Source organism: Triturus cristatus, chromosome 10 (assembly GCF_964204655.1).
Source record: "Triturus cristatus chromosome 10, aTriCri1.1, whole genome shotgun sequence".
In the NCBI taxonomy this organism is placed as follows: domain Eukaryota; kingdom Metazoa; phylum Chordata; class Amphibia; order Caudata; family Salamandridae; genus Triturus; species Triturus cristatus.
In genome coordinates this window covers 534741152-534763602 of record NC_140593.1, presented here as the reverse complement: position 1 = coordinate 534763602, position 22451 = coordinate 534741152, and the positions used below count along the sequence as shown (strand labels likewise).

The 22451-nt window shown below is 45.2% G+C and overlaps 1 protein-coding gene across 1 annotated transcript in view; it reads right to left on the bottom strand.

Annotated features, from left to right (window-relative positions):
• The window catches only part of XRCC2 (X-ray repair cross complementing 2), a 110821-nt gene extending 88771 nt beyond the window's left edge, over window positions 1–22050 (bottom strand). The window contains exon 1 of the mRNA XM_085632002.1: window positions 21906–22050. Within this exon, the coding sequence (XP_085488128.1) occupies window positions 21906–21944 (39 nt within the window). The 5' untranslated portion in view covers window positions 21945–22050. The remainder of the gene's footprint in view (window positions 1–21905) is intronic.
• Window positions 22051–22451: the final 401 nt, after the last annotated feature.

The window sequence follows — 22451 nt, the reverse complement described above, 5'->3', positions numbered from 1 at the left end:
ATCTCTCTCACTGTCCTCCAGGTCCTCTGGGGTCAGGCTCCTTTGGGATACACTAGTACCTGGATTGGAGGGTGTCCTATCTCCTCCCCCCTCTACTGCATCATCCTGCTGCCCTCCAGCATTCTCTTCCTCATCCACAGCGGACTCTCTCGCTTCCCACCAGGCCTTCAGCGCCTTCTGGTACTCCTCCTTCCTAGAGAGACCTATCACGGGGACTGCAAATTGCTTACAAAAAGACTTCAGCTGTCTGGCAGTATAGGTATCTAATCTTTCCTCCTCAAAGGTGAGATCCTCCGAAGCATTGGAGGTTGGCCTTCCCATATTAGCGGTACTCATGGCTGCGAACAATTCAATCCTAGAACAACCAACCAAACAATAAAATAAAAAAAATTGTGGCTGCTCTTTGGTCCACACTCACTAGTGGTGTCTACCAGTTATTGTACGTGGATCACAAATGCAAGTCCTGATCCTCACCGCTGACCGCCAATGTTAGAAATGGGGGTCTCTAGTTGGCAATGGCTGGTGCCATTGTCCAAATAAGGACCATTCTTCCTAAGTCAGGGCAAGTGGGCTACCTCCTCTGACAACCCCTGCGGTAACGTAGCATGAGCAGTTAGTCCTATCTCAGAGGCAGTGTGTGAAGCATTTATGACCATGGACAATAAGATAGTAACAACACCACAAAAGGACACAACTCACGTAGGTATCGAAAAATAATATCTTTATCTAAGGTTTAACTCAAGACTCTCAAAGCGTTTTAACAAGCTACAATGCACGTAAACCAGTAGGGACTCAAAAAGGCAATAACGTATTCACCAGACGGGACACTGACTGAGTTCAAGGCCGGGGCTTACGCGACCCGTTGCGCACCAGATACCTGCCGTCGAAAGGGGACACAGCATGCAGCTTCTCGAAGAAGCAGAGACGGTGACAGGCGGACTCCCAGTGACCACAAGTCTTGGCTGCAGGGGTCCGCAGCGGGCACACACAATGATTCGGGCACTCGGGGACAGGCGGGCTCTCAGCGGCAGCAGCACACAGCTGCGCGCGGCCCGGGCTGGTGGTGGCGATGACTCGTCTTGCAGCTCCGTGGTGGGCTAACAGCGGCAGCAACTCTCTCTTAGCTGCGGCGGCCCACGAGACGATAGCGACAATCCTGGACAATGGTGAACAAGATGCGGGTACACAGCGGCGGCAGCTCTCCCTTAGCTGCGACGGCCCACAGGACAAATCACGATGAGGCAACATTGGCAAAGGTGCAGGCGCTCAGCGGCAGCAGCTCTCTCTTAGCTGCGGCGGCCCACAGGACAGATCCCAATGATGCAAAGTTGGCAAAAGTGCGGGCACTCAACGGCAGCAGCTCTCTTAGCTGCGGCGGCCCACAGGACGAATCACGATGATGCAAAGTGGCAAAGGTGCGGACACTCAGCGGCAGCGGCAGCAGCTCTCTCTTAGCTGCGGCGGCCCACAGGACGAATCACGATGATGCAAAGTGGCAAAGGTGTGGGCACTCAGCGGCAGCAGCACTCTCTTAGCTGCGGCGGCCCACAGGACGAATCACGATGATGCAAAGTTGGCAAAGGTGTGGGCACTCAGTGGCAGGAGCTCTCTAAGCTGCGGCGGCCCACGGGACGAATCACGATGATGCAAAGTTGGCAAAGGTGCGGGCACTCAGCGGCAGCAGCTCTCTTAGCTGCGGCGGCCCACAGGACAGACCACAATGATGCAAAGTTGGCAAGGGTGTGGGCACTCAGCAGCAGCAGCTCTCTCTTCGCTGCAGCGGCCCACAGGACAGACCACAATGATGCAAAGTTGACGAAGGTGCGGGCACTCAGCGGCTACAGCTCCCTCTTAGCTGCAGCGGCCCACACAGATTCAGCGAAGGTTCCCAGTCAGTGTTCCTCACAGTAGAACTAGATGCTCCGGATTGCTTGATGGAGGCTTCACCTGCAAGCAGAATTCCTCGCACAGGAATTCCGACGGCTGACGGGGTGAAGTCTAATGTCCCTGAGACTTCGGAATAGACGCTCTCGATTCAGGCCCTCAGGTAGTGTCTTCAGCAAGCTTGGTGAAAGTTTCAAAAGCCCTTACCTCTGTTCACTCGGACAGAGTTTCGTCTTGACATCGAGAAGGAACACACTTGGACAAGGTTCCAGTACAGCGTTTTATACCTAAAAAGTCTTTGTTCTCTAAAGCCACAAATCACTAAATCCAGTCAGAACCAGTTCGGTGGGGTCGGGGACCACTTGGTTTACGAGGTGACATCCTGCCCTTTCAGAATGCGGGGGTCTGTTATCGGACGCCCAGTGTGGGGTGGGGTGGGGGGGGGGGGGGGGAAATCGCCATCATTCACCTTGCCAGGCACAGCCTTGCTCCGATCAAAGAGTCACCCCTCCCCATGCTCTGAATACCGATCTCTCTCTTCAGCCAGGTCTGACCCAGCTGGCCCTGCTGCTCCAAAACCAAACGGCCAATACACATACCAGCAAAGCCTACAGGAAAGCTCAGGCAAGAAAATACTGCGTTTCCAGAAGAGCCATTTTCGAACATGGGATATATAAATGGTTCTTACTAAAAGGTGTATCTCAATGTCCTGAGCATAAACATATCAAACTTGAAGTTCCTATTAGGTTCTGGGGGGTCCGATAGGAATATAGAAGGTAACCGTCAACCTGCCCATTCAGGCCTATGAGAACGGTTAGCTTCACAATAGTAACAGTGAAATGAAGGGTAACTCGCTATTAGAACATGCTACACAGACCTAGGCATTATGGTTATCCTAATTCATACAGTCATCTTTACACGGGGAGCATTCGCACTGTGGCACTGATTAGCAGTGGCACGGCGCCCAGAGCATCTAAATCCAGCCAACATAAAAGATAGGAAGCGAAAAGAGGAAGGGAGACCCACGCCAATGATGCCAGGTCTAACACGCGTCCCCTGCAGCTGAAATGTGGGGAGAACTAACCTTCCTCTTGGGAGTTCTCATCACTAAGGGGGAAAAATCTGGACAGACCGTCAGCATTGGCGTGTTTTGTACCAGGGCGGTGTTCCACCATGAAATCCATACCCTGTAGGGAAATGGACCACCTCAACAACTTGGGATTCTCACCCCTCATCTACTTTAACCCTCTAAGGGGCCTGTGGTCTGTCTGAACCCGGAAGGGAGTCCCAAACAGGTATGGTCTCAGCTTCTTCAGCGCCCAGACCACAGCAAATGCCTCGCGCTCAATTGCACTCCACCTCTGTTCCCGGGGAAGTAACCTCCTTCTTAGGAAGACTACCGGTTGGTCTAGTCCTTCCTCAGTGATCTGTGACAGAACAGCCCCTATACCATGCTCTGAGGCGTCTGTCTGGACAACAAATTCCTTTGAAAAGTCGGGCACCTGAAGCACGAGTGCGGTGCACATGGCAGTCTTCAGGGCGTCAAAAGCTTTCTGACAGGTGTCAGTCCAGTTAACCTTCTTTGGCTGTTTCTTAACACTAACACTTTTCATCTGCCAAGGACAAGCTACTAAATGAGGGAGGCTCAAGGGACTTGAAATCTTTTGTCACATTTCATAAGCATTCTGAAAACTGGCATTTTTGCATGGGTGCTCTGCCCATCAATATGAGTAAGTGAAGTTTACTACCCACCGATATTGTGAAGAATAATACATCATATACCTTTCTTGATTTGCCTACAGTGGTAGGTTTGTCTTTCATCATTTTTTTATCTCATCCAGGTGGCGCATCAATTCGCTGGGATACACAGGCTATGAAGATACATGTCACAGGAATTTTTGATTGATGTTCCTTCTAATCCACGCAGCCATACAGAACATCTAAATCAATATAACAAGTTTAAAGTCACAGCCACATTCAGTTGTCTTCAGGGACAAGACAAAAGTATTGAGTCCACCATATTTTAGGAGTAGCTGAAAAATCATAATGGCAAAAATGTAAAGATTACTTCAAGTCATACTGGATCATTGTACAGTAGCTTCAGGGTTACTCTGAATAGTGGCAGGGGCATGTTAATACCATTATAGAAGTAGAAAGTACAGCTGGGTATAGACCGTATTCAACGCAAGATTAACCCAGCGTTCTCTTGTTCTGTTCCAAACTAGTTTAAGTCAGCTGCCATCAAGAGTGACTCTAGATTGACAATAGCCTTTAAAAAGTTAATTTAATATAACACAACATGTGTTGGCTGTATGCTTTTTGGTCTCCTTTATGGACTGAAACGTGGAATAAAAGACAAAATCAAGCAAAATTGCTTTGGCAGTCTCTTTATAGTGTATGTAGACAAACAAATTGCTTTAGTATGAATTGTGTGCCATCTTGAAGATTTATCGTGCATCTATCCTTATGAGGTATCCTCACACTCAGGAGACTTAGGGGAGCACAACTATGTGTTGCCCTTTTCTTTGCAAACGAGGAAGGAAGAGCAATTTAGATATTTATGAAATTGTGGAAAAATGTTTTTCCCTAATCACAACATATTTTTTAAGGGGTGTAGAAGCTGTAAATATATGATTCAATAAGATTTCATAAAGCTCAGAGGACCCATTGGTGTGTACAGAACAGAATAATGAAGCCAGCTTCTCTGATGATTTCCTTCGTAAACTGGCTGGGCAGTAAAAACGAACTGAAATCCTGTATATGTCTGGTAGCTCCACATTCAGCCTGTGTAGAGGAACACTCTACTGACCACCACTGATGACTACACAAGTTGTGCAGAAATCAGGCCTTGATAACATTTTGTGGTAACCAGGTGAAACGTGTTGCTTGCAACCAATTCGACTAATGCAATGATCATTCTTGGCATTCGGAGCCCTTGAAAAGATATAAAATATAAACGAACCAACTTCAACAACTGTTAGCTGAGAAAAAAGTGATACAATTATAGGCTGACCTAGTCCTGAAACTCGTTTTTATAAAGTCAGTCGGGCCAGGGAGATCTGCTTCCCACAGTTAGATTCCTTATAGTAGGCATTTTGTGAGAAGTTGGCCTGTTATATGATGTCCACTAATTAAAGTGGGCACCTTGCACCCGTCCAAACAACCCTTATGGTGATTTAAGAGGTCAAAGATAACCTTAGAAAGCTATCCAAGTGGTAGCTGTGGAGAGCAGCCTTCTGGCTTAGTCTTGGTCTTGAAGATGCAACCTTATAGTATTGGTTAAATGAAAGGAGAACCACAAAGTAGTTATAAAAATACGTATTTATTATTATAACACACCTTAAATACCTCACAGTATCTGCTACACGCAGATGAACACAAAGCACACAATACTGTAGCACAGAAACAATCTTAAGTAGCACTAATACACAGTGGGCTCCAGGGGGAGACCAAACTATATACTAAAATAGTGGTATAAGAACCATGACTAGAGTCAAGACAGTGTCTAGAGGTAGTAGAATCGCTGGGACCCTAAGGTGAGTAAGAAGGCACCCCACGGAGGACGGGTGCAGTGTGAGAACACAACCATGTGCTACGTACAATCCAATGGGAGAGTCGCAGTTGCAGTTTTACAGTTTAAGGACCATTCCCAGTGGATTACGAAGAAACCCTTTGGAACCTAGAAGGTTGTAGAGCCACCTCACCCGTGGATACCGAAGTACCAGAGTTAACTATCCCAGGGAAGCCGTGTGCATAGGGCTGAAGTGGCGTCGGAAACCGCTGTCGTTCTCAAATGGGAGTTTCCAAAGAAATGCCAATGCTGGAAAGAAGAATGTCTGGTGGAACCCACAAGTGGATTCTTGAAGGAATGAACCTGAAAGCAGAGTGGACAGAGTCTGGGTCACTCAGGAGTGACCAGGGGCTTGGTAGACAAATGCCCACCAATGTCGGGTGCTTCGGGTGTGATGATAGAGGCCTTGACTCTACAGCTGCAGGGACCAGGTGACATCGAGGATGACCAGGAGCCACATACGAGCTGTCCCACGAAGGATGTCGAGTGCGGAGGGGTCTGTGTCTGGCGGGAGCACCAGCAGGCCTTGGCAGCAGCAACCAACGAAAAAGGTTACATCTGGCCCAGCAAGGACCAGGAGACTCACCACAGCAAGGGGAGTCAGGGCAGGCCTGGAGCAAACAGGGGAGCCCAGGAAAAGCAGGGTTGTCCCTCAAATGGACCCACAGGCTGAAGGCACAGGAGTCGCGAGGGGACCTTCAGCAGTTTCACAAAGTAACAGCTTGCAGGGCACAGTGTGCGAGGAGACTTTGTGAGAGGGCGGCTTGACCTCAAGGAATGTAGGAACCCACCTCCTGTGTTGCTGGAGTCTTCGGAGTCCACAGGACCTCTGGATCAGCAGACCGGTCAGTTGCGCTACGGTGCCTGCGAATGCAGGGGAGTGACTCCTTCACCCCAAGGGAGATAACTTCTATTGTCCTTGATGCTCCACAGGTCCTGCACAGAGCCTGTATGGTGCACGGGCACAGACGATGCGTTGGACGGAGAGGGAGACGAAGTCGGGCCCAGTCGAAGTCCAGCGAAGTCCAGAATGTCCAGACGGTTGAAGGTCAGTGGATTCTTGTTCAGAATCTTGCCCACATCGAATCTACAGTCCTACAGCCAGGTAAGCCCTTAAATACCCTCAGGAGAGCGTTGGACAGATTCAGGGGACCCTCCCTGCGAGGGTCAGGACAGTGAGGAGGTTACTCTTATGTCCTTTGTCCAGTTTTGCACAAGAGCAGGAGTCAACGGCTCCAAGGACTGGACATTTGGACAGGGACACCAAATGTGCCCCTCGTGCAGACTTTCAGGCACTTTGGAAGTGCACCCACCCGGCCCCAATACACTAAATCCTGTCTGGGAGGTGGCCACACCTCCCTGTGACAGTATGCCTATTGTGCTGCCTTCCTCTGCTCGAGCTTGGCTCAGCAGCAGGAGGGCAGAAATGTGTCTGGTCAGCAGCTGTCTGGGTCGAGAAGGCTGGTACCGGGAAGACCAGGGACCCCATGAGGCTCGCTTCTGAAGGGTGGAATCATAACTCCCACACTGGTTACCAGTGTGGAGGTATGCTTCCAAGGTGTTTGATACCAAATACGACATGGATTGTTGCAGCCGTTTGAGATAGCATTTTACGCAAGCATATAATGCACCTCTACCTAGATTATATTGTAATTGCATTTATATAGCACTTACTACCCCCTGAAGAGGCGTTGAAGCGCTTTTTCGGTGAGTAGCACACTACTCTGGAACCCATAAAGGATTTGTGTTGGAATTAGTATAGTGAAATATGCTAGTAATTTGAGTGGTGAATAGGTTAGTCAGTTATTTGGATTCAGAAGGATAGAAGAGGGAAAAAGGTTTGTATTTATATAGCGCTTGTTATCCCTGATAGGGTGTTGAAACGCTTTTTTGCCGAGTAGCACACTACTCCGGAACCCATAAAGGATTAGTTGTGAATTAGTATAGTGAAATATGAAAGTAATTTGAGTGGTGGATATTAGTCAGTTATTTGGATTGAGAAGTATAGCGGAGGGATAGATAAGGGAAAAAGGTTTGCATTTATATAGCACTTGTTACCCCTGATGGGGTGTTGAAGCGCTCTGACGTCCGGGAAATGTTGAAAGCATTAGAATTGAATCTGAGTCATATGGAGACTGTGGGGTTACAGAAATAGGAGGTGAGCAGAAAACATCTTTCAACTGCGGTTGAGAAAAATGGATGAAAGCTGAAATGTGGAATGCATTACACCTAAATCTAATAAAGATCTGCGAGGCTTCTCAGGGAGAACATTATAGCAAGAAAGATTCCTGATTTAACAGGAAAGAGAGAAGTCTGTCTTTGGAGTCCAACTAATTTACAAGAACAATCCAAGCAAGCTCCTCGTCTGACTTGGAGTCGCTCCTACTAAGGCAGATGAGAAGAACCTTAAGTGTTGAGGCCACGTCACAAGAAGCTTAGACCTAGAGAGGAGGGCATACATACCAGCCAGAGGCTCATGGAAGTCATAGGAAGGAGAATCAATACAAATTTATTTATTTAAGGAAACAGCTTGTTTTAATGTATATGTTAGACCTGGCACCTTGGCATGGGTCTCCCTTCCATTTTTTGCTGTTGCCTCATGTATTTTTGCTGGTGTTAGATGCTTTGGGCACTGTGCCACTGCTGTCCAGTGCCACAGTGCAAGTGCTCCCTTTGGTAAATTGATGTATGAATTAGTGATTCCATGATTGGCTGATGTTGGTTACTTGTCAGACCCTAGTACAGTGCACCAGGAGTGCCCAGGGCTGGTAACCCAAATGCTGCTGGTGGGCTTGCAGCACTGGTTGTGCCACCCAGAGAAGCAGCCTGTAAAAGTGTGTCTAAGGCTTGCCATTGCAGAGCCTATGTGCACTCTGGTACTGCCCTGCTGACTGGCCAAGTGCACCCACTTGCCAGTCCCTATACCTTCCCTTTTCTTCATATCAGACACCACTATGGTAGGCCCAAGGGCAGGGTGCATTGTAAGTATAAGGTAGGACATGCCCTGGTGTGTGTGGCATGTCATTTTAGTGAATTACAGCCATTTTCGTTTTTCACTATTGTAAGGCTAACTGTTCCCCATAGGCCAGAATGGGCAGTTTGCTTATTACATCTTATAATCCTAACTGACTCAGGAAACATGGTAGAAATTAGAGTTTAGTATGCCTGAACTCAGAAAGATAAAATACATCTTTTAGTGAAGTTGGTTTTAACATTCTGTGCTTGAAAATACCACTTTCAGAAAGTAGGTATTTTCTTTTCTAACCATCCAACCCTGCCTCTGCTAGGCTGTGTATTCCTTGTCTGGAGTTTGAGTGACAGGGGCTGGGGAAATTCCAGGAGACAGGATAAGTCAGCACAGGGCTGAATAGAGAGATCTGCATCTAGATTGGCGGGAGGAGTTGCACCTGGGACCTGAATAGGGCTGCGCCTTCCCTCCACAATGCTGGCTCCACCTCCTGTGGTACGTCTGATGTCTCTGCCCTGCACTCTGAAAGGAAAGAAGGAGTCTTGTCAACAAAGTGCTCCAGGACTGACCAGAACTGGTTTGGACTAGGCAAAGGCCTCTCTGCCTTCAGAGAACAAAGAGAAACTGGGTATAAATATTGGGACTCAAACCCAAGAACTTTAGATCACTTTGGGAAACAAGAAGAAACCTTTGCTGAGGAGTGGAACCAGAAGAAACTGAGGAGAGACTATCCCCAAGCTGAAATGCTGCTTGGGGGACTGGCCTGCAGTGGTTGCCTGACTGCCAGAGAAAGGACTTTGTGTGCACTTTTATTCAACTTGTGAAGGATCTCCAAGGGCTTGGAAAAGAGCTCGAATCCTGCTGAAGTCTCAGGGCCAACAGACTTCACCCACCAGCTCCCCAAGAGTTCTCTTGAAGTGCCTGCAGTTGTGCTGGACTTTTTGAGGACTTGCCTGTCGCAAGGAGCTGGAAGCGCGACTCAAGACCAGGAAGCGTGTCGCCGAACTGCCGCTGCCACATCACAATACGAGGCGCCGCGCATCGCCGGAGAAGAGAATCGACGTCGCAGCAGATGCCGCCGCATCACTGGGAAGCGTGTCGCAGGGCCTGTCGCGGCTCATTGCAGGAGACGAGGATCGACGTCGCATCAGACGTCGCAGGGCATGTCGCGGCTCATCGCCGGAGAAGAGGATCATCGTTGCAGCAGACGCCGCCGCATGACTGGGAAGAGTGTCGCAGGGCCTGTCGCGGCTCGCATCGTTGTGGAAGCAACTCGCACCGCCAGGGGAGAGGATCGACGTCGCAGCAGACGCCGCCGCATCACTGGGAAGCGTGTCGCAGGGCCTGTCGTGTCTCGCATCGTGTAAAGCATCTCGCATCACCGGAGAAGAGGATCGACGTCGCAGCAGATGCCGCCACATCACCGGGAAGCGTGTTGCATCAAGAAGAAAGCACCATCTTTGTTTATTTGCACAGGATCTTCAACGCATCACCGCCCTTGCAACACTTTCGTTGCCCTGCGTGTCGCATCTTAAGGTACATTGAACTCTGAGTGTCGCATTTACCATCTTAAGAGAACTAAGCTAAATTCTATCATTTTAAAGTAACAGTATTGTGGATTTTTGTCGTTTATGGTCTTGTGATAAGTCTATATAAAGAATACTTATTTTTGATATAAAACTTGTGTGGTGTCTATCTGTAGTGTTGTCACTTGATTACTGTATGTGATAACAAATGATTCACACACTGCCTCGGAGATAAGCCTATCTGCTCGTGCCAAGCTACCAAGGGGGTGAGCAGGGGCTATTTTAGGAGTGTACCCCCTTACCCTGACTAGACGCAAGGGTCCCTATTTGTCACAGGTACCTACCTATGCCAACTAGAGACCCCCAAATCTAACAGTATATTATTAGGAACTAATATAGCTCTGTGAAATGCACATGAAACCTAGGAGTAAAGAGCAGTCAGAGATTTTCCTGTCTGTAGTTATGTGAAATACAGCACGTTAGTTTCATACCACAGTTCTGTGGCTACAGGGCACTTGACACCTGGTTTAGTACCTAAACAATGTGTCCATCAAAGTAAAAACTAAAAAAACTGTTACTGTAAGACCAGAGAATGTTATTTCAAAGAAAAGTATATCCTAGAGAAAGATATAATACTTTGCATTACATAAAGCCTAATACAATTTTATTGCCAATAACTTCTAAACCAAGTACCTGGTCCAACGTTCAATCAGAAAAGCCAGGTTCACAACAGAGTATCAGGATCACGAATGCCTATGTAAATCAGTCCCCTTTAAATGTATTGTATGTACAGTTTTCCTATATGGATAGCCTAAAACCGGACATTGATCAGGCTCTCCTGTACTTGGTCGGATTCGAACCATGACAAATAGGTGGCACAATCCTCAGCGACATATGCTACATAGAAAACCCAAGGTTGACCCATGTTGGATTCAGGACAAGACAAGAATAGGAAACCATGTAAATACCACCAGCAGGGATCAACAAGCTACACTTGCAAGTAGGAAACTTTTCTTAGTCTAGAGAAGACAAAAGTAACCCTGCCAAAGGTGTCACTAGACTAGCACGAGTCCTGCTGATATACGAGATATCGACAAAACCATCAGGAACTAGGGGCAACAACAAAGAAAACTATCCACATTCAAGCGTAGAATAGAGCAAGGCTGATGCATAGATAGTTCCAAGGAGAAGATCGGATACCCTCAGAGGTATAAAGGAAAGGCCACAATTAGAGAGGAGTTATAAAGCAGTAATATGCTAGGTGTTAGAGAAAGCCTCCCTTGGAAACAAAATAGACATTTAATTCCAACAGTCTCATATTCACTGTAAGATTTCTGCAAACGCAAAAACAAGATTTGCAAAGCCAATAGGTTGCATTCATGACACCGAAGCTCAGATCTTCTGGATTCCCCAATATGCATTTTTTGTCAAGTGGCCCCTCTGCGTGATCATGCATGGCATGCATCCTTGAATGATTTTTCTAAATGCTAAAAAGAAACCATTCTAAGATAGCCACCCTGCGCTTGAAGCAAGAAGGGAAGCAGGAAGAGAAAGAGAGAAAATAGTCCCTCATGCATTGCAATACATGCCGTAGAAGCAATGTCAGCAGTAGAAGAATGCACCACATCCAATTAAAACACAGTGAGACTGAAATGGCTCTTTGGCAGGACAAACAGAAGAGTAGGGAGGAAAGCCATCAAATGAATGAGAATCTAGAAGGGAGACAAAAAAAAAAAATAAGAGGTTTCGAATCATGAGCAAGGGATAGGCACAAAGTCCACTTGAAATCTATACTGACTACAAAATGTCTTCTAGCAACATTATTGTCACTGCAGGCCTGACGCAAATGTCATTGTGACTTTCCAACTATAAGTAGTAACAAAATTTGGAAAAAGTTTTCTTAATATTTGTATAAAAGGAAATAATGCTTTAATACACCATAACATCCTTCACAGAATGTAAAAACGTGACTAGTTCTTTCAGACCATTTCTGCCCCATTACAAGGATTAATATATTTAGGTATGACTGTTTTAGAGAACAATACTTCCATGGCAATTTATTTTTAGACTTCCTGGATAGAATTCAGTGTGCCTCTTCATAGAAAAAGGTTCACTTCCAAGGTTGTTGATTTCTGCACAAGAACAATCTATGCTGTGTTACCAAACTTTCTTCACAAAATGATGGGCCAGCATTCTATACACTGCACTGGAAAACAGGACTTTGCCTTCCATACAGGTGAGTTTCTCACTATTGTATTTCAAGAATTATGGACCTCATTCGGGGGTGGTTTTTAAAGTAAAAATTGGCGATTTCCAGCTGATGACGTAAAGCCATCATCACCAGGATTAGACAACCAGAAGTTAATATCGATATCTAGAAGAGGACAGTGGTCGTCAGTGGGTGGAAAGAACACCAATGAAATAGATTTACCGCAACCAGTATCAACAAATGTTACATTACAGCACACCTATAAATCGGAGCCATTTTCTTTTATGAGAAAATGACACGTTTCTGTGCATCTTTTATCAAGACCAGGGCAAAACAGACAAAATATGTGCAAATTCAACAAAGTCTTCTTGAATCTACCACTAAGCTGGTGGAGAGAAAGAATGAGTAAAACAAAAACTAGTAAAAAACACTGAACGTTAACATCAAATTATCAGCTAATTTTGGTTAGAATGTGACAGATTGAATAAAGTAAAGAAATAATTTTGCACTCAGCAGCAAATCCCTGTATTATGTGTGCTTAACCAGTAGCTACATGTTGCATGAGACACTGTAAAGGCTCAAATTTTAAAAGAACAAAAGATTTCAACCTCACTTGTGTTCTGCTGCTGACATATCCAGTGTTTTGGGACATTCTTGTCACATTGGCTTACATGCAAGATGGTGGGGGCTGCAGGCGACTGCTGAGGGCAGTGTCTCATTCGCTGAACCGAGGGATAGCTATTGAGGCTAGGCCAATGGAGCATGACACGCTCACCACCCGTAGTGATATGACAAGACATTTTGCACGATTCGCGGGGAGCAATATTGAATAATATTGACAAATTATAGAAATCCCATCCGTATGTCTGGCTGTGTCACCGACAACCCAGGAGAATGGTCTCCGAAGGCTGCAGGGGTTCTCTGCTCATGCAGGGGCACCATCTCATGTAAAACCCAGCAACCTTCCTTCAGGATTGTCAAGGCCTGCTAGAGGGGTGACTTATAGGTTTTAAGTGTAGTGACCTATAAAGTAAACCTATATCGAAAGTAAGTGGTGCATGCACCATCTTACACAGGCTGCAATGGCAGGCCTGTAGTTCCATTTTGCATGGCCTCTCATGGGTGGCGCAATACATGCTTCAGCCCATGGGAGGCCTATGGGGTCCCTATGCCTTGGGTATATGTGTACCATATGCTAGGGACTGTATCCAGTCTGGAGTGTACCCAAGTACATGGCATTACATTTTAGGGAGGAAGCAGATAGACTGGGGTTCTGATTAGCAGGATCCCAGTCAGACTAGTCAAAAACAGTGTAACATCAATCAAAAAGTGGGGGAAACCATAAGAAGCAGATCCTATTTTCCTACACATTTCCGATGTACTTCCAGGATTTGGGGATCCTTGTCTTATGTCCAGCATAACTATCAGAATGAATTGTGAAAATGTGTTCATTCTAAATTGATTGTACTTAAAAAGTATCATACATGGATATCCTGACGATCTGGCATACATCTGGCGATACTAGCCCTTCCCCCAAGACCCCTCCCTACCTTTTGGTGTGTAGAATTTGAGAGCAGAATGTTCCTGTGAATTGCTTGTATCACTTCTGGTTCACTAAACATTTGACTATTCATTTAGCAAGCAAAAGAGCAACGAAGAAAAGCAAAGATAAAAGTTCTCTTCTATTTAATTGCGTTGTCAAGACACAAAAAAAATAACTTTAGGAGAAATAATTTCATAGCTGCTGGTGTAATGATAGGGACTTACAGCCACGAGAGTGCTACAGAGGATGGGGTTTAGATTTTCAAGATATTTTTTTCCCTGAACAATAAATGTATCTTCTCCACTGCTTTAGGCAAGAGAGACATTAGCAAAATAATGGTCCATTTGTGCAGAAGCAATTATGATTTTCACTGTGGGAAAATGTTATCTAAGTACTTGAAAATCAAGATGTTTATTTTGTTGTGGTACTCCTTAAGAAACCTTGTAAAGTGTTATATTTTCAGGTTTCTCATCTATGTATCCCTGCATTTAGTCCGTGCTCTACGTCATCTGGTCATTTATGTTTTTGGTCAATAAGAAGCACCTCTCTTCTTGTGAGATGTGAATGAGCCAGCCTGAAAGTCAACTCAAGTTCAATGTTTAAATTGAGCAAATTACCAGCATTCGGTGGGATCACATAAGGTTGTCAAGAGCAGGAACCTGGATCAGAACAGAGGTCGTACTACATTCATCAAGGAATTGTCCCAAATAAATAAATAAATGTCTGCATTCTATCTTGGCCACCCAATCACCATGAGGGAAACGTCCCTTACACCAATGGATTACCTCTGCTGTACATAACTGGGAGACATGTTTTCATCAAATAAATATAGCAACACAACTAGTAATTCTGCCACTATTGACCAATTTATATTAATATTACATCACTGGAATGTAGACATTTGCTTGGTCAGCTTCCTTGAATTTAGGTGTCCCTTAAGTAATGCATGGCAGCAGTGTTTAACGTGTGGCCCGTGAACCCCTGAGTGTCTGATAGGCCTACTCAGGGGATCCACAATTCCTTAGAAAATAAAATTAAGAAATTAATAAAATATATTTAAATAAAGAGGCACATTGTAAAATTAAACATGTTATTTGTTTCTAAAAATGTGAAACAATTCGAAATTGGAGGTTTAAAGTTTGTATCCTCAGATTGATTTGTGGGACCAGTGTAGGTGCAACAAAGAATACAGTATGGAAGATAAGGGGATATCAACTGAATTTAGTAAATTCCCAACCTTCCCATTATAAATAAAAATGCAATTTTGTTAACAATTGTTTCAGAATTGAATAAAATGGTTCACATTTCTTATTTGATGAATGTATTTTTGGGTGGTTTTGTGTATTGCTTTGCCATTATATCTGCTTTGTAAAATATTGGTGAAGAGTATGCACCAATAAATAACTCTGAATGTGTTGGTGCAGTAAGGCAATGGAGTAAACCTGTCTGAATGACCAGACAGCAACATTTAAGAAACATTCTCTGACCTACAGGGCGGGGAGGGGGGGGCTGCGTTCCACAGTGATAGAAGACTTAACCTAGCACTAAGGGTGTCAGTGTAAATTCCAGACTAGACACACCTTTTCCCCCCAGGTAAGCATTATAACTTAAGAATCTATAGTAATCTTAGCAAGTCATTGGTGATGTTGTATAGAAGGTAATGGCATGTAGGTGATGTTGGAATCACACTGGCTGTATACACAGATTACTATCTTGTATGGAGAAAATGTTGAAAGGGGTACATGAGATAATTTGATTGACACCGGGCCAATTATGAGCTGTTTTTTTAATATGCAAATTACATATAAGTGCGCTATTAGGGGTTCAAAAGTTCACACTAATCTAATAAGCTAGTTACTATTCTCTAGTCTCTCTTTCTTGCACCAACACCTCATGCAGCTAGAAGCCACAAGTTCCACCATTCATCGCCACAAATAAATAATACGAGAGAATTAAGACAACATACAATCTCAAAATCAGACAACACCCACAAAGAATATTGAACACCACACAGCTCCCTCCTTGCAAAGGAAAACAAAAAGTGAACCTCTGAGTAAAACCTATTCTGATGATAACTAGAGCCACAAAACGTGTGTCCAGGGATATTAACACTTGTTGTTGTACTTAACCAAACACCACAAATACTGTGGTGAAATGGCCGGCTTTTCAGTACATTTACAAAGTTGAATTGAACCACCCTAAAGAACTTCACATTCTGAATAAAATATCTGCTATGACTAGACCTCCAGATTGTCCCCTCACTGTCTCTTTATCTACAATCCTTACCTTAATGGAATTACTACTCTTTTATCCACTTTCCTCAAAACCTGCTCACCCATCACACATGTATGGCCTATCGCATTTCATAATTTTTCCTTCTTCCACTCACATTGAATTGTATAGCACTGGATGATTCTAATGGGATCTAGAGACAATGGTGACCTCTCTATTTGCGAGCCTAATGTGGAATCTTACTCTTTACGCACAATTCCCTCAGCCTCTCCTATATCACACCAGAGTTTGGATGCAAATCTGTGACAACATCATAACTAATAATCTTCTTTGAACTGTTCATCAATCCATGGTTCATTCTGGTATTAATGTTTCTGTCCATCAATATATCTAAAAGGTATATTACAAGTGTACCCATGCCCCGTTAGTGCGCATACCATAATATTAATTTCAAGTTGCTTCCTTCAATAATGTCTGATAACTACGGTAAACGTTACAGATCATCTAACAGCGTTCTTCAGACACTCTACCATTCCATTTGCCTTTGGAAGATAGTAGTCACAGAGTGTTCCGCAACATTAACAGTCAGAAACGTTGACCTGTTGCAAACCTCAACTGTGACCCTATGTCCATGGAATACCTGCAGATCTTCTCTCTGAAATACTCTGTGCATACAATGTCACTACACACCTTGTTAATACACTGCTAGTCAAACACTTACAGCTAATCCGGTCTGTTTCAAGATGCTGAATACAACAAGCCAAAGTTGGGTCGACAACTTCTTTACTTTATCATTTTGCCCAAACTGTCATACTATTGAGGACTACTCTGTATGGTATACTATGTGATCCATTTTCCATTGCCTGTAATCAAAGTAAAATGTTTGCTTGGTCTGAGTTATTCACAAGTGCTCATCATGGGCGAGATGTGCAGCTCCCTCTCTTAGACCTTCAGATGGCACTGATCTCTCAACCTTTCACACAAACCATCAACCACCCCCAGTTCATCATTAAATTATTAAGTATTCCAAATCCTTTCTGGATTTTCTCCCTCTGAGGCCGCTCATTACGTACAAACCAGTTGACTCGACTCAGACAGCTGTTGGAGACTTACCTTGTTACCTTTCCTCTATAACAATAGACACATTCAAAATCCGGTTCACCTGTTCTAGCTTATCCACAAACCCTGTCATTTCTTCCTTCAAAAAGGTACATGCTAAAAGAATCTGCCTCAAAATTTTTAATGACTAACATCCACTGAATTTTAAAGAGAGCAATTGTAGCAGTGAGGTTGACCCTTGAATGCAAAAAGGTGTGTGAACTTTACTTACCAAAAACTTTCCGTCTCACAAGAACAGCTTGAATTTCTTCCCCCTAAAGAAGTTAGCTCTTCCTTCTCGATCATTGAGTAAAGTAGCTCTGTCCAAGAACGGTGCAGCTCCGCTGAGACAGATGGCGCCGGTCAAATGCAGGGAGGGGAAGCTGGGTCACCTATCTTCCAGCCCCATCAACGTCGCTCAGGGCAAATTCAAGCTCGATCAACTCCAAGATTGCTCTGAAGATTCAAGGCAACCTGCTTGGAGTATAAGAGGCCCTGAGAGCATAGATGAGGCAGCGCTGAAAAAGTTGGCAGCGGTCAGAAAGCGTTTACCGCTACAATGGTGTAGACATCAGCATAAACCATAAGAGGCTCTGGTCTCATTCAGTGCTCCCAGAGACCGCAGGCTGCAGTTTTAGATGGCAAGGCAAAGTATGGTGATCACACAATGCAGGCAGTCAGACCACACGCTCTGATCTGTGGGGGTGCGGGGTTAGAAGCACCGGCTGATCAGAGGGATGACGGTCGGGCTGCCGTGACCGCCTACTCAGGCTCGCATCGAGTCTGACCAGGTGAACTCTGAAGTGCAAACTGACGAAGATCAGATACGGATTTGAATCCAATTACTTTGTGGTATTGCTGGGAATTGACCCCACGAGTTGCAATGCGGTCCAGCTCAGATGACAGGCTTAAGGGAGATTTAAACCTAAAGATGATCCCGAGCCTGGGAGCCTCTTCAAGGCTCGACCATGTGGTGTCCATCTTGGGTGATGGATGAGAGCACCTGGAGTAATGACTCTTCTTAGAACAATTCTAACACAAAATGTTGTGAACTAGTCAGTCCATGGTGTTCATCCAGTAATGAACACTGTTACATAGATTGAAAGATCCAAACCCTGCTGCTCATCATTATGTGCACTACCTTACCCTCGATGCTGGCATCTGCATTCTTCTTTATGGCCTGTATGCACTTCTCCCTTTCCCCTGCTCTTTGTTTATCAATCTCCAGGGCTCATGTATGCTTATGCTGTCTATTAGCTATATTTATCTGGTTTCCCAAGCTGAGATCTTCTTTAATACAAATTAATTCCATAATCTTCTCTCGATCACTACTTTAATATGAGCGGATCCCAAATGCACGTCATGTTGGGAAACTGAAAGCACAGATAGTCCCAAGACTTCTGGAGACAGATGAATAATCCTGCATCGTCTCAGCATGCCTCTGCACCCCAATATAATACTGTACCAATATTGTGCAGGGATTAAAAATGTAAAACTACTCTAATTTCTCAAGGCAGAGTATGAACATGCTTCTTGATGCCAATAAAATGATACAGTCTAGCCTGGGGGAAATATGAGCGGCATTGCTAGTAATTTAAGGATACAAGGGGCCCCTTAAACAGCTTGAAAGTTCAGCTTCATCCACTCCACTGCTTACCATAGCACTGTTCCTCTTTTCCACATTAACAGCTCAAATTTCCAGAACCCACCAGTTTTTCTATTTAACATTTATCATCAAATTAACATAGAAGAAGTATATAGGCATCAGCGTCCCTCCCAATACACAAAATGCCATAAATGAGCTCAAACTGCTTTAATTAGAGCCTTTGACCGCTGATGTCCTGGTGCTGTGCCTATCCAAGGACTAAAACCTGAGCAGACAGATCAAAGATTTACTCTGGGAGGTGCGGTGTAGTATTAGAAACAACTCAGAATACACGGTACTACTAATCTAACAATGCAGATATCCATAGCTTGAGTTAAAGGAATATTGGTTATCATTAAATGACTATTCAGGTACTAAGATAAACCCTCTGCATAGTCAGGTTCCACCACTTTGGTCTCCTGTAATTGCTCAGGACCAAAAATGTGAAACAAAATGTCAGGCTGGACAACCAATGCAGTAACCACTTAAAGTAGATTCAGTCATAACAAATACTATAAAGAGGCCTGCAAAGCTGCCAGCTTATCAACTGCGGGTCTATCTGAGGGTGGAAGAGGATGTGGCACTACGGAAAGAGCTGCCGAGTTTGAAAATGGGGAACCTAGGGTGACCAACCGTCCGTAAATTTCACGGACAGTCCGTAATTTCGGCCGTCTGTCCGTTGTCCGTGAAGGATTCTTTAACGGACGCCATTTGTCCGTAATTTTAACCGGGCACCGGTCGCACCACCCTAAAAGCGGCACAGCTTCCACCCGCCTCCCTTCTTGACTCCGATGCTGTACCAAGGTTCAGATACCGGGCAGGATTGGAGAGGCACAGTGGGATGGCAACCGTCACACCTTCAGCCCTTGATGAGCTGTTAAGAGGTTTTGAAGGTGACCGAGAGGGAGGGGCTGCAGCTGCAGGGGCATCTATTCAGATGCAACCAGCCCTGAATGCTTCTGCAATTTAGAGGGGCCTCACACATTCCCTTTCTGCCCAGGGCCCCAAACATCCTAGAACCGGCCCTGATTACACTGAGGCAGCACGTGGTTCTCTTCACAGAGCTTAATTACTGTCACTAAATTGTAAGCAAACCTCGGTTCTTCAAACATGCAGTCTATAATGTAATAAAATAAAGAAATGGCACAATCGCACCCACACTGATTAACAAAGTATGGAGGACAATTTGTTAAATCATTTCTCTTGGAGTATCTTCTTTAAATACTGTACATCAGTGTGGGGGATGGCAAAACGAACATTTTAGAAAGAGAGCCCGTCTTCTCGTTGTCTTGTCCAGGAGGGAGCCCTACCCCCACCCTGGAAGGGCCAAGATGATACCTGAATACTGCATGCCCACCCCTGTGCCCACCCTGGTGGATCCTGTTCCCCCTCTTGTGATGGATCCTGCTCCCCCCCCCCCCCCCCAGTGATGGCTCCTGTCCTCCCATGTGGTGGCTCGTGCCCCCCCCCCCGCCCCTCCCTGTCTGTGAAGGCTCCTGTCCCCCTGTGGTGGATCCGGTCTCCGCCCTGGGTGGCTTCTGCCCCAGTCTTGGAATGGCTCCTGCAGCGAGGGTGAAGTTCTTGATGGGCCTCTTCTCAAAAAGGATCAGCTCAAAATTAATATGGAAAGGTGGGCGAGTGAGTAAGTGAAGGGATGGCTGGATGAATTAGTGAAAGGGTGAATTAAAGATTGAATAGATGGAGAATGAGAGAGGATGGATGGATGGATTGATGAGCGAGTGGAAGGATGGATGAGAGAAAAGGTAAATAGCTGGATATATGGGTTGAAGGGTAGCTGGATGGGTAAAAGGTGGATGGATGAGTGAAAGGATGGATGAGTGAAAGGATGGATGAGTGAAAAGGTGGATGATGAGTGAGTGGATGGATGAGTGAAATGATGGCTGGATTGATGAATTGATAAGTGCAAGGGTGAATGGATGGACGGATGAGTGAAAGGGTGGATGTATGGATGGATGAGTGAGTGAAAGGGAGGGTAGATGGACAAAAGGATGAATAGATGAGTGAAGGAGTGAAAGGATAGATGGATGAGAGAAAGGATGGATGAGTGATAGGGTCAATGGATGGATTCATGAGTGGATGAGTAGATGGATGGGTGGGTGGATGGATGGAAGGAAGAAAGGATGGCTAAGTGAAAGGGTCGATGGAGAGAGAAAGGGAGGATGGATGGATGGAGGACTGAAATGGTGGATGGGTGGGTGGAAGGATGAGTGACTTGATGAGTAAGTGAAAGGATGGCTGGATGGGTAAAAGGCTGGATGGATGAGTGAATGGATGGATGGGTAGAAGAGTGGATGGATGAGTGTACAGATGGATAGGGTGGATGGATGATGGATGGATGAGTGAGTGAAAGGATGGATGGATGGGTGAAATGATAGATGGAAGGATACATGATGGATAGGTTTGCAAATGGTTGAATATGTGGTCTTACTTATATACTATTGCGCGACCTCCTCTGATGTGTCTGTGAAACTTATCTATTGTCCTGAAGATTTGTCCTGAATTTTGACCTCCTGTCCTGAATTTGTGTCCTGAATTTTGACCCTTTGTCCTGAATTTTTACACTCACCGTCCTGAATTTGCACCAATGCCAGTTGGTCACCCTAGGGGAACCAGGTTCGAGTCTCGGCGTTGACTCAACATCCTGTGATTCTGGGCAAATCACTTAACCTACCCGTGCCTAACAAAAGTATATTAATAAAAATAGTATGTCATTGTGGAATGTAACTGGTGCTCACGTAAAGCACTCCAATACCTTCGGTTCGAGTTCCCGCTAGATAAGACCACACAAAAAAAATACCCCATCATCTCACACACCTCCACAGGCCTATGTGCTGTGTCCCATTGCACAATAACCACACCTCAATAGTCAACACCCACTACATAGAAACACTTTCCCCAAAGGATCAATAAACAAAGCCAACGCCCTTTCAACCACACACCCTACACGAGGTAGCTTGCTGCCAACGGGGGACCACCAAGGGGTAATACACGCTATATAAATGCTGCACTACAGGTGGCGCCATGACACTGTGGCATTTTCTGCAAGTGTGACACCTTGAGTTAACACTGAACATTCTGTGGCTTATAGCTTCAAACTTTACATTACAGACATTAGCAACACGTGACAATGTTGCTGCACACAAAAGTTCCACAGGGTGGTCAATGGTCGCAGCGACCAGTTCATGTCATGTCCCTCCTGCAAACTCACCTGCGTGCCAGACTCTGCCTGGCGAAAGTCATGGCTCATCCTGTGAGATACAGTTAGTGAACCCCTCCGATCCACCAGCTACACTTAACTGTCCATTGGTAAACAGTAAGCTTTGAAGGATCACGTGACAACGACGTCTGGTTAGCTTGTATACCGGCCTCTGATTGGACGTTAATTTACACGCTTTTTCTCTGCGTTATAGTGCTCCTTCGAGACAAACGTGTTCTAAGTTAACCACGTTCCACTTGTGTGTATCACAGCGGGAACACATTGATTCTGAGGAACACCGAACTGAGCCTATTCGTGCCTTCTACATATTCAAAATCAAGAACCGGGACAGGTCACCAACACAGAAATAGGACAACATGTTCACAGTAGCCGTAGACACTGAAAAGAGACGATAACAACAGCACTCTTCAACCTAGAATGACTCCCACCCCGTACAACTATATAATACAGGCAAAATGTAAGAAAAACAGGATAGATGTCTTTTGCTCCTTTTCAGCAAGTTTCAGAGCTCTTAAATTGTCCAGCGCCAAGGAAGGA